Source organism: Xenopus laevis, chromosome 2L, assembly GCF_017654675.1.
Source record: "Xenopus laevis strain J_2021 chromosome 2L, Xenopus_laevis_v10.1, whole genome shotgun sequence".
Classification (NCBI taxonomy): Eukaryota; Metazoa; Chordata; class Amphibia; order Anura; family Pipidae; genus Xenopus; species Xenopus laevis.
Window position 1 is genome coordinate 186002463 of NC_054373.1, and position 15768 is coordinate 186018230.

The following is a 15768-nucleotide window of genomic DNA, read 5'->3' on the forward strand; positions in this document are numbered from 1 at the left end:
ACATCAGTTAATAGTGCTGCTCCAGCAGAATTCTGCACTGAAATACATTTCTCAAAAGAGCAAACAGATTTTATTATATTCAATTTTGAAATCTGACATGAGGCTAGACATATTTTCAGTTTCCCAGCTACTCCCAGTCATGTGACTTGTGCTCAGATAAACTTCAGTCACTCTTTACTGCTGTACTGCAAGTTGGAGTGAAATCACCTCCTCCCTTTCCTCCCCAGCAGCCAAACAACAGAACAATGGGAAGGTAAACAGATAGCAGCTCCCTAAAGCTCCCCATAAACGCGACGATTCTTCTTGCCGAACGACCGATTTTAGGGAAGCCCGACCAATCCTTCGAAATTATTATCTTTTTAGTTGATGGTAAATTCGTACAATCGTTCTGAGAAGATCGTGGTCTCACGATCAGGATCTGATCTTTTAAAAATCTCAACATCTATGGCCAGTTTACCACAAGATAACAGCTGCCTGGTAGATCTAAAGGTGGCCATACACGGAGAGATCTGCTCGTTTGGCGATGTCGCCAAACGAGCGGATCTCTCTCCGATATGCCCACCTTGAGATGGGCAATATCGGGCTGATCCGATAGTGGGCCCTAGGGCCCAACGATCGGATCCTAACGAATGGAAACGGGCAGTCGGATCACAGGACTGCATCAACGAACAGATGCGGCCGCGATCCAACGGAATATGAATAGGAGAGGCCTGAATAGAAAGATGAGTAATACAAAATAACAATAAATGTGTAGCCTTACAGAGCTTTTAATTTTTTAGATGGGGTCAGTGACCCCCATTTGAAAGCTGGAAAGAGTCAGAAGAAGGCAAGTAATTTAAAAACTATGAAAATTGGAGGCCAATTTTATAAATTGCTTAGAATTAGGGATGCACCGAATTCGGGCACGATTCGGCCTTTTTCAGCAGGATTCGGATTCTGCCGAATCCTTCTGCCCAGCTGAACTGAATCCTAATTTTCATATGCAAATTAGGGGCGGGGAGTTAAATCTCGTGACTTATTGTCACAAAACATGGAAGTATAAAATGTTTTCCCCTTTACACCCTTTGCATATGCAAATTAGGATTTGATTCGGTTCGGCCAAATCTTTCGAGAAGGATTCGAGGGTTCAGCTGAATCCAAAATAGTGGATTCAGTGCATCCCTACTTAGAATTAGCCATTCTATAACATACTAAAAGTTAACTTAATGGCAAACCACCTGTTTAATGTTAAGCTCTCCAGTTTGCAGTTTCAGCCATCTGGTTGCTAGGGTCCAAACCCCTAGCAACCTTCATTGATTTGAATAAGAGACTGGAATATAAACAGGGGAGGCCTGAATAGAAAGATGAGTAATAAAAAGTAACAATAACAATACATTTGCAGCCTTACAGAGCATTTGTTTTTTTAGATGGGGTCAGTGACCCCCCCTCCATTTGGAAGTTGGTAAAAGTCAGAAGGCAAATAATTAAAAAACTATATAAAATAAATAATGACAGCCAATTGAAAAGTTGCTTAGAATGAGCTTTTGTGTAACTTACTAAAAATGAATACACAACCACCCGTTTAATGTAAGAGATAATAACCACACTACTTACATAGGATCAAGCAGGGGGTCAGTGAGTTTCAGGCACACTTGTGATTACAGGCTCATTGTATCTTTTGTTCTTTACTTGTTTGCCAGAGACATGATGACAATTTAGGAATGTCCCTGTTATGGTAAGGGGCCCCCAGGTATGTGCTTGTTGTAGTTCTGGGGGGTCTGCCCGAGGACTGGCGTATTAATGGCAACAATAGGAGGGAGAATTTAAACACACAGCGTCTTGTTTCAGCTTGTCCAGATGTAATTGCTGAGGTTGTACCATACGCCTGTAGTGAATGAGCTCCAGAAATGTATTGTATAGATCTAGGCTAAATATTATCTATAAAGCAGGGATGTGGGTATTCTCTATGCGATTCTTTATCCGGATTCTTTATCTTCTATCCGAATAATTACATTTCTTTTTAAAAAACAATTTTTCTTTGTAATAATAAAACAGTAGCTTCTATTGGAACCCAACTAAGATATAATTAATCCTTTTTGGAAACAAAACCAGCCTATTGGCTTTATTTAATGTTTACATGATTTTCTAGTAGACTTAAGATATGAAGACCCAAATTACGGAAATATCCATTATCCAGAAAACCCCAGGTCCCAAGCATTCTGGATAACCGGTCCCATACCTGTAATAATACAACAGTAGCTTGTACTTGATCCCAACTAAGATATAATTAATCCTTATTGGAAATAAAACCAGCCTATTGGGTTTATTTAATGTTTATATGATTTTCTAGCAGACTTAAGGTATGAAGATCTAGATTACAGAAAGATCCGTTATCCAGAAAACCCCAGGTCACGGACATTCTGGATAACAGGTCCCATACCTGTATAGTTAAAGGGATACTGTCATGGGGAAAAAAATGTTTTCAAAATGAATCAGTTAATAGTGCTGCTCCAGCAGAATTCTGCACTGAAATCCATTTCTCAAAAGAGCAAACAGATTTTTTTTTTATATTCAATTTTGAAATCTGACATGGGGCTAGACATTTTGTCAATTTCCCAGCTGCCCCAAGTCATGTGACTTGTGCTCTGATAAACTTCAATCACTCTTTACTGCTTTACTGCAAGTTGGAGTGAGATCACCCCCCCCCCAGCAGCCAAACAACAGAACAATGGGAAGGTAACCAGATAGCAGCTCCCTAACACAAGATAACAGCTGCCTGGTAGATCTAAGAACAACACTCAATAGTAAAATCCAGGTCCCACTGAGACACATTCCGTTACATTGAGAAGGAAAAACAGCAGCCTGCCAGAAAGCATTTCTCTCCTAAAGTGCAGGCACAAGTCACATGACCAGGGGCAGCTGGGAAATTGACAATGTCTAGCCCCATGTCAGATTTCAAAATTGAATATAAAAAAAATCTGTTTGCTCTTATGAGAAATGGATTTCAGTGCAGAATTCTGCTGGAGCAGAACTATTAACTGATTCATTTTGAAAAAAACAAAACAAAACATGTTTTCCGATGACAGGATCCCTTTAAGGTCGCCATTAGGGCAGGGAAGGGCATGTCTTTATAATCAACCACTTCAATGCTTTTTGTAAAAAAAACAAAAAGATGTATTTCCCCTTTAGATTCCTTAGGACAGTAGCTGACTGGGAGTTGAGGAGTGAGAGGATTCCCTGTGCCCCGAGGCCGCAGCAGTAGGGTAACCGCAGAGCCAACTGAGGAGTGTGCAAATAATTCTGTCGCCGCCTCAATAGGAACCTGAAGGTTTTGTGGTTTGGGAGGATTAAACAAGTGCTTTTAACTAGGGCTTTAAAGAGGTTGTTCACCTTTAAGTTAACTTTTAGTTTGCTCTAGAATGGCTAATTCTAAGCAACTTTTCAATTGGCCTTTTTTTTTTTTTTTTTTAATTATTTGCCTTCTTCTGACACTTGCTAGCTTTCAAGTGGGGGTCACTGACCCCATCTAAAGAACAAACACTCTGTAAGGCTACAAATGTATTGTTATTGCTACTTTTTATTACTCCTCTTTCTGTTCAGGCCTCTCCTATTCATATTCCAGTCTCTTATTCAAATCAATGCATGGTTGCTAGAGGAATTTGGACCCTAGCAACCAGACACAGTCGTGTAGTGTGGGGAACAAAAGGGCCATTTTTTTCCCTGTAGAACAATGGGACCCCGATTCCTGCCTGGGATCCTGCCAAGTCTGATTATTAAATGTGTTTGTTCTACATTATTAATGGCCGTGTTTGTTCTTTGACTTCTATCGATATGGAAGGAAACATGTTTTTCCCTGGTTTGTTCTCCCAGTAACAAAACATATCGTCATCCTTTCGCCTTTTGAATTATTGGAGTATTCAGAAACGTACCGGTTACTCGTTGTGGCCCCAAAACTTTTAAAATGAATCTGGAACTTGTCATGTATGAGAAATGCGCCCAGAGATTTATAGCATAATAACCGCTACAATACTGTATTTATCTGATTGGTCTTCGGGTTCCTGAGGGTGGGGCTACAGTGAGGTACAAAGTTGGGGGGGGGGTCCTGGTTTTGTGCTGTATATCTAGCATGGACTTTGCCATACCTCCCAACTGTTCCGTTTTTCAGTGGACAGACCCAATTTTGACAACTCAACCCGCAGTTCCGGCTTGTTACTGAAATGTCCCGACTTTCTCTTTGATCTCCTGCACTGAACAGCCAGAAGAAGATACACATTTTCTAATTGGCTTTTGGCAGGTGCACTTGGATACTTTTGTAACAATTTAAGAAAAGCGAAGAAACAATTGTAACAATACACTGTAAGATAAGCAGGTCTCTTTGATAAACTACAGCTTAAAGGGCAATTCACCTTCATTAGAAAAACTGTAATAGCACAACAGAAATGTGTTCAAATTTTCAAAACCTGCCAAATTTTGTAAAATGAACATGGTAATTAAGGGGTTTTCTACACACTGCAAATTCTTTTGACCCTTTTCTATTTCCAAAATATTGGAAGATATGGCTTTACTCCTCTCTTATTTCTTGGAAAGCCAATCGTCTGTCCTATAACCAGCGGCCTGACCTACAAAAGACGTCTGGCGCCCAGTCTGCGTATCTGCAGGGTTTAGCCATCTTATTTGCACTGCAACACGCGTCCTTGATAATATCATTTAATCTCCCTGCTGCTGCATTGTCAGAGCACAAAACTGAAAATATTCTTTTCCCATGATATCAGGAGTGGAATAGATCCATAAGCCTGTGCCATTTGTCTTTTGCTTGCTCAGTAGTCTGAGCTTTTAGTTTGGGTCGGATTGAGCTTAAAAGAACTAAAGCGTAACTACAGAATAGGTAGAAATGTTGTACATGATGTTTTGTGCTTCTGTACCAGCCCAAGGCAACCACAGCCCTTTAGCAGTAAAGATCTGTGTCTCCAAAGATGCCCCAGTAGCTCCCCATCTTCTTTTCTGCTGATTCACTGATTCACATGCTCTGTGCTGCTGTCACTTACTGAGCTTAGGGACCCACTCACAATATACAGTACACATAGAATAGAAATGTCACAATATAAGGCTGATTAGTAATTAATACACATAATTACTACATGGCAGCACAGAAACCAGTGCAATTAGCATCAGAATTGAATAATCAGCAAACCTGTAGCATCAGCTTATATTACAGCCAGGGAAGCTCATTTTCTGCTGGATAATTAGTGACGAGCCCTAAGCTTAGCTTCTCAACAGCCAATCAGAGCCCACTGAGCATGTGAGTGTCACAGACACTTTCCAAGATGGTGACCCCCTGTGACAAGTTTGAAGTCCTGGATCATTGCTGCTATTGACAAGCTCAAACTTTAGCCTCGTGCAATAAATTCACTATATAAAACATGGCATTTTTAGCCATATTAGTTTTTAGGGTTTAGTTCTCCTTTAATGTTTTATAGTAAATGTCACTTAATTACAAGGACAAGAATAATATAGTGTAAGGCTGTCCTGCTGGAGTAGTAAGAATGTAGTGCTTCATGTGTACAGTTAATTATACATTCTTTATTATGGTTACATTGAACACAAGTGCATATTAATATCTACCTTTTTAATGTCTCCCCAGGACATTCAGTCAGAAGAAAGCAGCAGTGGAACGAGATTACGCTCAGGTAACGTCCTTATTCTTCTCCTGTTCCCTTAGTTCCTGTTGTCTTGTACTGTACCTGGGAATGTGGGTGAGGCAGATGGTGGCCCTTAGGCGAATGGCAAATGGGATGAATTTTCGGAGTTTGGCCCACCATGTACTTGAGAATGAAGCCAGAATATCCGTGCTCCCTGCCACCTCTCATATTGGGATCTCGGAATAGCTTGGAGTTGCACTATTTATAATGGATAAGTACTACTATAGTTTATATAAACAAGCTGCTGTGTAGCCATGGGGGCAGCCATTCAAGCACAGGATACACAGTAGATAACAGATGAGCTCTGTAGTATACAATGGGATTCTTCAGAGCATATCTGTTATCTACTGTGTATCCTGTGCTTGAATGGCTGCCCCCATGGCTACACAGCAGCTTGTTTATATAAACTATAGTAGTACTTATCTGTTATCTACTGTGTATCCTGTGCTTGATTGGTTGCCCCCATTTAGTTGTAATATTGGTGTGTAGGTGCATCTCCGGTCATTTTGCCTGGTCATGTGCTTTCAGAAAGAGCCAGCACTTTAGGATGGAACTGCTTTCTGCCAGGTGTTTTTTCTCCTACTCAATGTAACTGAATGTGTCTCAGTGGGACCTGGATTTTACTATTGTGTTGTTCTTAGATCTACCAGGCAGCTGTTATCTTGTGTTAAGCTGGCCATAGATGCAAAGATTCGAACCATCGGACTTCCCCATCTCCCGACCTGCCACTAACCATATCGATCACATAAAGTAGTAAAAGAACAGATCAGCCAATGTTCTCCCCCTGACAGCAATCGTACGAAAGTTAGTTCAGACAAAGCTGGTGACAGTCTCCCAGTGAAAATCGTACAATTGGCAATACATGCAGAGATATTATCTGCAGCCGACAAATCTTTTAACCGGACAAATCTCCGCTGGACGAAAAATGTCGGCACGCTCCACACACGGTCCGAAAATCGTACAAATCTTTGCGCCTATGGCCAGCTTTAGGGAGCTGCTATCTGGTTACCTTCTCATTGTTCTGTTGTTTGGCTGCTGGGGGGAAAGGGAGGGGGTGATATCACTCCAACTTGCAGTAAAGAGTGACTGAAGTTTATCAGAGCACAAGTCACATCACTGAGGGCAGCTGGGAAATTGACAATATGTCTAGCCCTATGTCAGATTTCAATATTAAATATAAAAAAAATATGTTTGCTCTTTTGAGAAACAGATTTCAGTGCAGAATTCTGCTGGAGCAGCGCTATTAACTGATGTGTTTTTAATTTTTTTTCACCCCCATGACGGTATCCCTTTTAAAGGTGAACCACTCCTTTAAGTGCAAGGCCAGGTCTCATGGAAGGGAAAATATTCTTTGGGATTTGTTTACTCTGCTTTGTCGGTAAACAGATCTCTATCATCCGTGTATATAAACATTACTTTACACTTGTTACTGCTCAAGTAGTTCTGTGTGTTGGCTCTGAGTATATTTATATAAAAAGTGTGTGTTTGAACTGTCGCATATGTCAAACTTGTATAAATAGTAAATTTTCCAATTCATGTGGTTTAAGTTCCCTTGCTTGTGTTCTTTCTATCCCGGGAAGCCTGAGGTTGCAGAGGATTGGTGCCTTCTGTGAAATGGGCACATCTGTGGCATCACTTTGAATTGGGCACTTGATTGAAACCATCGGAAGTCTCCGTATTTCTAAGGTCAAAGGGCAACTTTTGTTTGCAATGGGCTTTATACATGGCCAATTGTACATCAGCCTTCTGCACCCAAGAGGAATGCTTATATCGTCATATATATATATATATATTATGACGATATATATTATTTTATTTTTTTTTATTTTATTTTTTTTGTCTTGTCATGTGACATGTGATATTCAGGTTACCGCCCCACAATCTGCTGTGTATCCCAGGGTAGTGGAATGTATTGATTATGGCTCAGAGAAATCCGTTATAACACAGGAGTCTGTAATGAAATAGTAGGGGGAATGGATGGGGTACAGTGTAATGAAGAATTCTTATTCTTGGGTTTTTACAAGTAAACACATTTTAGGCAAAAATAACTGGCGCCTGCAACTGCCGGCCGGTGCCTTGCGAGTCGTTGGAGATGTTCACAGCTTCTGTGTGTTTTCACCATGAATACTTGTTAATTTATGTTGCTTCTCACACCTCTCAGACATATGCTGAGACTCACTGGTGAGAAAACAGAAATCTGTGGGCAGAATAGTCTGTATACTTGGGAAAAAAGTAGATTTTTTTTTTTTTATTACAAACTCACAGCCAGACCCCAGTATTCTCTACCTGCCAAAGTCTCTTCATGTGCATCAGCCTTCAAATCCTGAGTATTGACAAAAAAAGGGTCTTTGCTAATTTTATTTCGTATTGATTATAATGCTATGTGCGCTCAATGTGCAATGTCTTTCTGGGAATTGCAATGCTGGACTGTGTTGAAGGGGTTACATGCTGGAAGTCACATACTACCCTTTGCTGGTGGATGAGTTACAGGGGTCACAATGCTGGGAGTCACTGTGATTTCTATTGCTGAAAGCAAATACAGATGTAATGTTCTGGGAGACACAGTGCTGTCCTATGCTGGGGTCACAGTGTTATTTTATGCTGGGAGTCACTGTGATTTCTATTGCCGAAATACAGTACCAGTGTCATGTTCTGGGAGTCACAGTACTGTCCTATGCTGGGGTCACAGTGTAATTTTATGCTGGGAGTCACTGTGATTTCTATTGCCGAAAGCAAGTACCAGTGTCCTGTTATGGGACTCACAGTGTCATTTTATGATGGAAGAAGTTCCTGGGGTCACAGTGCTGTGCTATTGGGGGGCAGGCTTCTGGAGAGACTATCCAGTATTATGTTGTTAGTTGCAGTGCCGTCCAATGCTGGGAATTTACTGGGCTTGCAAGGTCACATATTTTTTGCTGGGTTCACTGTGTAATTTTTATGGTGGGAGTCACCCTGCTGTTTATGCCTCTGGTTTCTGGAGGCCACAGTGTCATTTGATGTTTGGCTTTTGTTGTGCTGACATTGTGTTGGGGGTCACATTGGCTGACACTTGCTAGTGACTTATTGCCCTGTTGTATGTTCCGTGGATAGTGGTTTCGTATTGCCTGCTGTGTTATATCTGTCCCATGATATTCTAGTAAACGTATGGGACCTGTTATTCGGAATGCTCGAGACCTGGGTTTTTCTGGGTAACCGATCTTTCTGTAGTTTTGATCTTCATAACTTAAGTCTACTAAAACATGTAAATGCAAACATTAATAAAGCCAATAGTCTGGTTTTGCTTCCAATAAGGATTAATTATATCTTAGTTGGGATCAAGTACAAGTTACTGTTTTATACAGAAAAAGAAAATCATTTTTAAGCATTTGGGAGTCTATGGGAGACGGGCTTTCTGGATAACGGGTTTCCCATTTTCATTCTAAAATATTTTTTCCTCCAGCATCACCAATTTAAAGAAAAATAAGGAACTGGCCCTACAAGATGTGCTTTTATTTATCTCTGGGATGGGAAGGATTTTATTTGAACATGTTAAACCGTTCCAGCCTCCCCCTGTGCAGAAATGAAGATTGTTCTGTTATTCCAACCTCAAGGGTTAACTGGAAGCCCTGGGGTCAGCTGGACCCCCATGTGAGTCTGTGCACACAGGAATGACATTAGAAACCACAAGGGGAAACACAAACCAGTTTCATTTCGCTGGTTTTAAGTTTGTCAAACTGGTCTTCATTATTTATTTTGTATAGTTTTTTTTTTTGTTTTTTTAATTATTTGCCTTTTTCTCCTGACTTTTTTCAGCTTTGAAATGGTCATTGACTCCATCTAAAAAACAAACGCTCTGTAAGGCTACAAATGTATTGTTGTTGCTAGGGGAATTTGGACCCTAGCAACCAGATGGCTGAAGTTGCAAACTGGAGAGCTGCTGAATAAAAAGCTAAATAACTCAAAAACCACAAATAATAATGTGAAAGATGTCATTTTGCTGTTGATCATGGCTTGGCTCCTCGTTTTCGTAAAATAAAATTCTTTAAGGATTGATTTTTTCATTAAAAAAAAAAAGTGCTGCTGCCACGTTAAAGGGTTATTGGGCTTAAATTAAATTAAAGGGAGGGATAAGAGAAAATTACCCGGTATGTATCACTCCTAGACTTGACCTGTGGTAGGTTTAGGGCAGTTGCACAGGGGGATTGAGCTGTCAAAATCGGGACTGACACACGAAAAACGGGACAGTTGGGAGGTATGCATGCGGGAATGCATAACCCACACAAGGGTGAAGGAACCATGTTATTTCAAACGGCATCCTGCTGTGAGTATCCAGTGTGCATCTCTTTACAGTAACAGTAAAGCATGTACATTTTTAAAGGGCCACTATACCCATGGAATTCCCAGAAGCATTGCGTTCATACAGGAATTCCTACACCTTGTATAGCTATATGGTATCTTTCATCACAAGCTATGGTAGATCCTAGAGAGCTGTCCCTGTTTTGGAAAGTGCCATTTCTGATTGGCCACACCTCCACTGATATTGTAACATTGCTGTGCCACGCCCCCTTCTGACTTCCTGCCTTGTGTTCTTTTTCCTCCATCAAACCAATGCGCCAGTTCTGCTGAATCTGCCATTTAAAAATCTCTGTGAGATGGAAACAATTTTTGGGGAATGAAGCGAGACGACCGGGAACCTTGCTCGGATGGTAAATTGCGAGGCACGGTGACAGTGGGGGGCTTGTTCTTTTGCACACTCACAACCTTGTCTGCCTAAATGCAAAGTTTTCCTGCTCTCGGCCAATGAAAATAAGGGAGGGGAGCAGCAGAAAGGAACCAGTATGATGCCGTCTCCCTGCCCGGCCACAGGAATGTTCCCAGCTGCTCGGAGGGATAGGTGACCCACCTTCAGCACAGGGCTCCTGTCAGCTGTGATTCTGCGGCTCCGGCTCCCTCTCTAAACTGTCGGCATGTGGAGGAAATGGGAGTCATCTGCTGGCAAATGCCGGAGAATATTGTGAGCGTCAGCCCCAGCTGTAGTTCAGGGCTAAAGTCTTCTGTAATGCAGTCCTGGGTCTGTCTATAGAGAGATGTATAATAGCTCCTCTGTGCTGCTCATGAACGTATTGATGTGATATTGCCACTCTGCTATTAGTATAACACCAAATGGCAATTCCAGGCTGCAAACGTCATATTTCAAGTTTAGATGTAATATTTTTCCTGGCATTTTCCCAAGTGTTTCCCAGCAGACACCCAAACATGGACAATGAATCTCAACTTGCCATAATACCTGTGCAGGTGCACCCTGCAGATACGGCACCAACAAGGCATTGTATGGGCACAGACAACTTGTAATTTGCACCAGCTCAGACATGTCAGTTATAAGCATTTACTACTAGAAAACACTTCTGTGCCACAAACAAGCCACTCCAATGTGACCACTACAGACACTACAAAACTATTTTACTATAGGCACCATCTCTCCCTACTATAGCTGCTATCCCACAGTCACACTCCCTTCCCAGAGACTATTATCCACTGTTACTATAGACACCATCTCTCCCTACTATACCTGCTATCCCACAGTCACACTCCCTTCCCAGAGACTATTATCCACTGTTACTATAGACACCATCTCTCCCTACTATACCTGCTATCCCACAGTCACACTCCCTTCCCAGAGACTATTATCCACTGTTACTATAGGCACCATCTCTCCCTACTATACCTGCTATCCCACAGTCACACTCCCTTCCCAGAGATTATTATCCACTGTTACTATAGACACCATCTCTCCCTACTATACCTGCTATCCCACAGTCACACTCCCTTCCCAGAGACTATTATCCACTGTTACTATAGGCACCATCTCTCCCTACTATACCTGCTATCCCACAGTCACACTCCCTTCCCAGAGACTATTATCCACTGTTACTATAGACACCATCTCTCCCTACCTGAGCTTCTGATGAAGTGACGTATTGGTCACGAAACGCGTCAAGCTACACTCACCCTGCCTGCTTGTACTGTCAATTTTAAGGATTTCATTAAAGTTCATTTGTTTTAACCTATCTTCTGGCTCCACCGCTTTTGACGACCTTCCGGACGCCACCCTCCTTCCCACTCTCAGTGCTTGTTTTGATCTCTCCCTACTATACCTGCTATCCCACAGTCACACTCCCTTCCCAGAGACTATTATCCACTGTTACTATAGACACCATCTCTCCCTACTATACCTGCTATCCCACAGTCACACTCCCTTCCCAGAGACTATTATCCACTGTTACTATAGACACCATCTCTCCCTACTATACCTGCTATCCCACAGTCACACTCCCTTCCCAGAGACTATTATCCACTGTTACTATAGACACCATCTCTCCCTACTATACCTGCTATCCCACAGTCACACTCCCTTCCCAGAGACTATTATCCACTGTTACTATAGACACCATGTCAAATGAAAAGACAAGACAAATTGGCTCTTTGTGTTGAAAATGGCCAAACTGACCAGATGTGGGCTTATATGTCAGGCTAAAGTGATGCTGCTGTGTCCAGCTAAGAATTATAGCTGTGCTATTGAGTTTTCCCATACACAGCCTCCCTGCTGGGCCCCAATATACAGATACTCTGCTAGATTCTATGTTCCAGTCAGTGCTGAGCTGACAGTTGAGCCTTCTGCTGCTTCCTGGAAATGACAGTTGGACGCAGTGGTAGGTTTCCCAATATAAAGGCAGTTGGGTTAATATATTTACTTAATGATCTGTACTGGGGCTAAACATGAGCCAGTACACCCGATAACGTGGGCGTATGGGATATTTTATTACCAGCCTCATATTCATAGGGGTTTTCTTTTCCGGGTGGAGGAAGTAACTGGAAACGGCTTTGATGTTTATTCATAGAACTTCGTGTTATTCTCATGTCATAGACTCACTAGCAGAGACAATGCTTCACGGGGGGGGTAACATTTATAGCAGCTTCTAAGTGCAAATATTGATTTGATTTGAAAGTTGCACACATTCTCATAGTTTCTTCTTTATTTAAAGGAACATGAGCCTTTCTTAACATGTACATAGCTCCTTGATCAAACCCAGACTGATACTGTAGGGGAGGATTCTTCGTACAACAAATGGATTTCTGTTCAATCCTTGTCTCATGTCTCCTCTATTCCCAAGTGACCATTTTGGCCAGTGCTCCAGCCTTGTGCATTCTCTGACGTGTAGGACTCTCCACCATGAGAACTTTGCCCAAATGCCAAATAGTTGAGCAAGTCAGAGACGTCAGCACTATTAATAGGCATGAGGTTTGTTTGCTGATCTAAGCAGCCTGTGAACCTGCTATATAGTTATGTGATCTTTACTACTCACTCTTTCACTGCATTGCAGGGAGGCTCACCTTGATATTGCACATAGTATTGGATAGTAGGGAGAGATGGTGCCTAAAGTAACAGTGGATAATAGTCTCTGGGAAGGGAGTGTGACTGTGGGATAGCAGGTATAGTAGGGAGAGATGGTGTCTATAGTTACAGTGGATAATAGTCTCTGGGAAGGGAGTGTGACTGTGGGATAGCAGGTATAGTAGGGAGAAATGGTGTCTATAGTAACAGTGGATAATAGTCTCTGGGAAGGGAGTGTGACTGTGGGATAGCAGGTATAGTAGGGAGAGATGGTGCCTATAGTAACAGTGGATAATAGTCTCTGGGAAGGGAGTGTGACTGTGGGATAGCAGGTATAGTAGGGAGAGATGGTGTCTATAGTAACAGTGGGATAATAGTCTCTGGGAAGGGAGTGTGACTGTGGGATAGCAGGTATAGTAGGGAGAGATGTGCCTATAGTAACAGTGGGATAATAGTCTCTGGGAAGGGAGTGTGACTGTGGGATAGCAGGTATAGTAGGGAGAGATGGTGCCTATAGTAACAGTGGATAATAGTTTCTGGGAAGGGAGTGTGACTGTGGGATAGCAGGTATAGTAGGGAGAGATGGTGTCTATAGTAACAGTGGATAATAGTCTCTGGGAAGGGAGTGTGACTGTGGGATAGCAGGTATAGTAGGGAGAGATGGTGCCTATAGTAACAGTGGGATAATAGTCTCTGGGAAGGGAGTGTGACTGTGGGATAGCAGGTATAGTAGGGAGAGATGGTGTCTATAGTAACAGTGGGATAATAGTCTCTGGGAAGGGAGTGTGACTGTGGGATAGCAGGTATAGTAGGGAGAGATGGTGTCTATAGTAATAGTGGGATAATAGTCTCTGGGAAGGGAGTGTGACTGTGGGATAGCAGGTATAGTAGGGAGAGATGGTGCCTATAGTAACAGTGGATAATAGTCTCTGGCAAGGGAGTGTGACTGTGGGATAGCAGGTATAGTAGGGAGAGCTGGTGTCTATAGTAACAGTGGATAATAGTCTCTGGGAAGGGAGTGTGACTGTGGGATAGCAGGTATAGTAGGGAGAGATGGTGTCTATAGTAACAGTGGATAATAGTCTCTGGGAAGGGAGTGTGGGATAGCAGGTATAGTAGGGAGAGATGGTGCCTATAGTAACAGTGGATAATAGTCTCTGGGAAGGGAGTGTGACTGTGGGATAGCAGGTATAGTAGGGAGAGATGGTGCCTATAGTAACAGTGGATAATAGTCTCTGGGAAGGGAGTGTGACTGTGGGATAGCAGGTATAGTAGGGAGAGATGGTACCTATAGTAACAGTGGATAATAGTCTCTGGGAAGGGAGTATGACTGTGGGATAGCAGGTATAGTAGGGAGAGATGGTGCCTATAGTAACAGTGGATAATAGTCTCTGGGAAGGGAGTGTGACTGTGGGATAGCAGGTATAGTAGGGAGAGATGGTGCCTATAGTAACAGTGGATAATAGTCTCTGGGAAGGGAGTGTGACTGTGGGATAGCAGGTATAGTAGGGAGAGATGGTGTCTATAGTAACAGTGGATAATAGTCTCTGGGAAGGGAGTGTGGGATAGCAGGTATAGTAGGGAGAGATGGTGTCTATAGTAACAGTGGATAATAGTCTCTGGGAAGGGAGTGTGACTGTGGGATAACAGGTATAGTAGGGAGAGATGGTGTCTATAGTAACAGTGGGATAATAGTCTCTGGGAAGGGAGTGTGACTGTGGGATAGCAGGTATAGTAGGGAGAGATGGTGCCTATAGTAACAGTGGATAATAGTCTCTGGGAAGGGAGTGTGACTGTGGGATAGCAGGTATAGTAGCGAGAGATGGTGCCTATAGTAACAGTGGATAATAGTCTCTGGGAAGGGAGTGTGACTGTGGGATAGCAGGTATAGTAACTTAATCATTTACAGTAGGGGGTACAGTATCAGTTATAACTTAGGGATGCACCGAATCCAGGATTCGGCCAAGATTCTGCCTTTTTCAGCAGGATTCGCATTCGGCCGAATCCTTCTGCCCAGCCGAGGCTATTGGTCACTACAAGCAACCAAAATGATTGGTTTCTGGGAGTTACTAGAGAGTTCCAGCTTACTCTGTGCAAATAATTCATATTTTATCAAGGAGGAGTATTGTGCCACTGCCTTCTGCCTGGTCGGTAATTGTTTCTGTCTGGATGTTCTGAGAATAGAAAATCTTTTAATGTATATAACTCTGCTTTTTTGTATAAAAGTGACAGAGAAAGGGTGTAATTATATTATAGAGAGGAGCAGGGGAAAATGAGGATGTTAATTAAATAGCAATTGGCTCATTTCCTGAGCGAGTGCCAAGATTGCCTCCCCATTGGCTGGGCGGGGTTTGCTATCAGAAGGGATTTAAAGGTCCGGTTGAAACCACTGTGGGAGGAGGAGGAGTTACCGCGGAAAGGGCGTGTACTACATATGCGTATTATTGGGTTTCTTTGATGAAAGCTGCTACACTGAATATAAAATCCCATAAATGGAATAAATGGAACGCATGGAATCTAACGTGCTTTTTACAAGGGGAAGCAAATGTTTAAAGCAAATAAACGATGAGGAATTAAACTTTGGGCCATTAAAAGGAGAAAATACCAATTCTTTCCTCTACGTTATAGTTTTAATCTGAAATATGGGGACAGTAAAGAACATATATTATAGGATAGTAATCTTTAATACAAATTTATTATAATTTTTAACTATTATAT

The 15768-nt window shown here is 42.1% G+C and overlaps 1 protein-coding gene across 5 annotated transcripts in view; it reads left to right on the forward strand.

The window, feature by feature from the left end:
• Positions 1 to 15768, forward strand: part of LOC108708818 (F-BAR and double SH3 domains protein 2) — a 105140-nt gene that overhangs the window by 18491 nt on the left and 70881 nt on the right. For all 5 annotated transcript variants that reach the window (XM_041582832.1, XM_041582830.1, XM_041582831.1 and 2 more), the window contains exon 3: positions 5621 to 5666. In XM_041582832.1, the coding sequence (XP_041438766.1) occupies positions 5621 to 5666 (46 nt within the window). The remainder of the gene's footprint in view (positions 1 to 5620; positions 5667 to 15768) is intronic.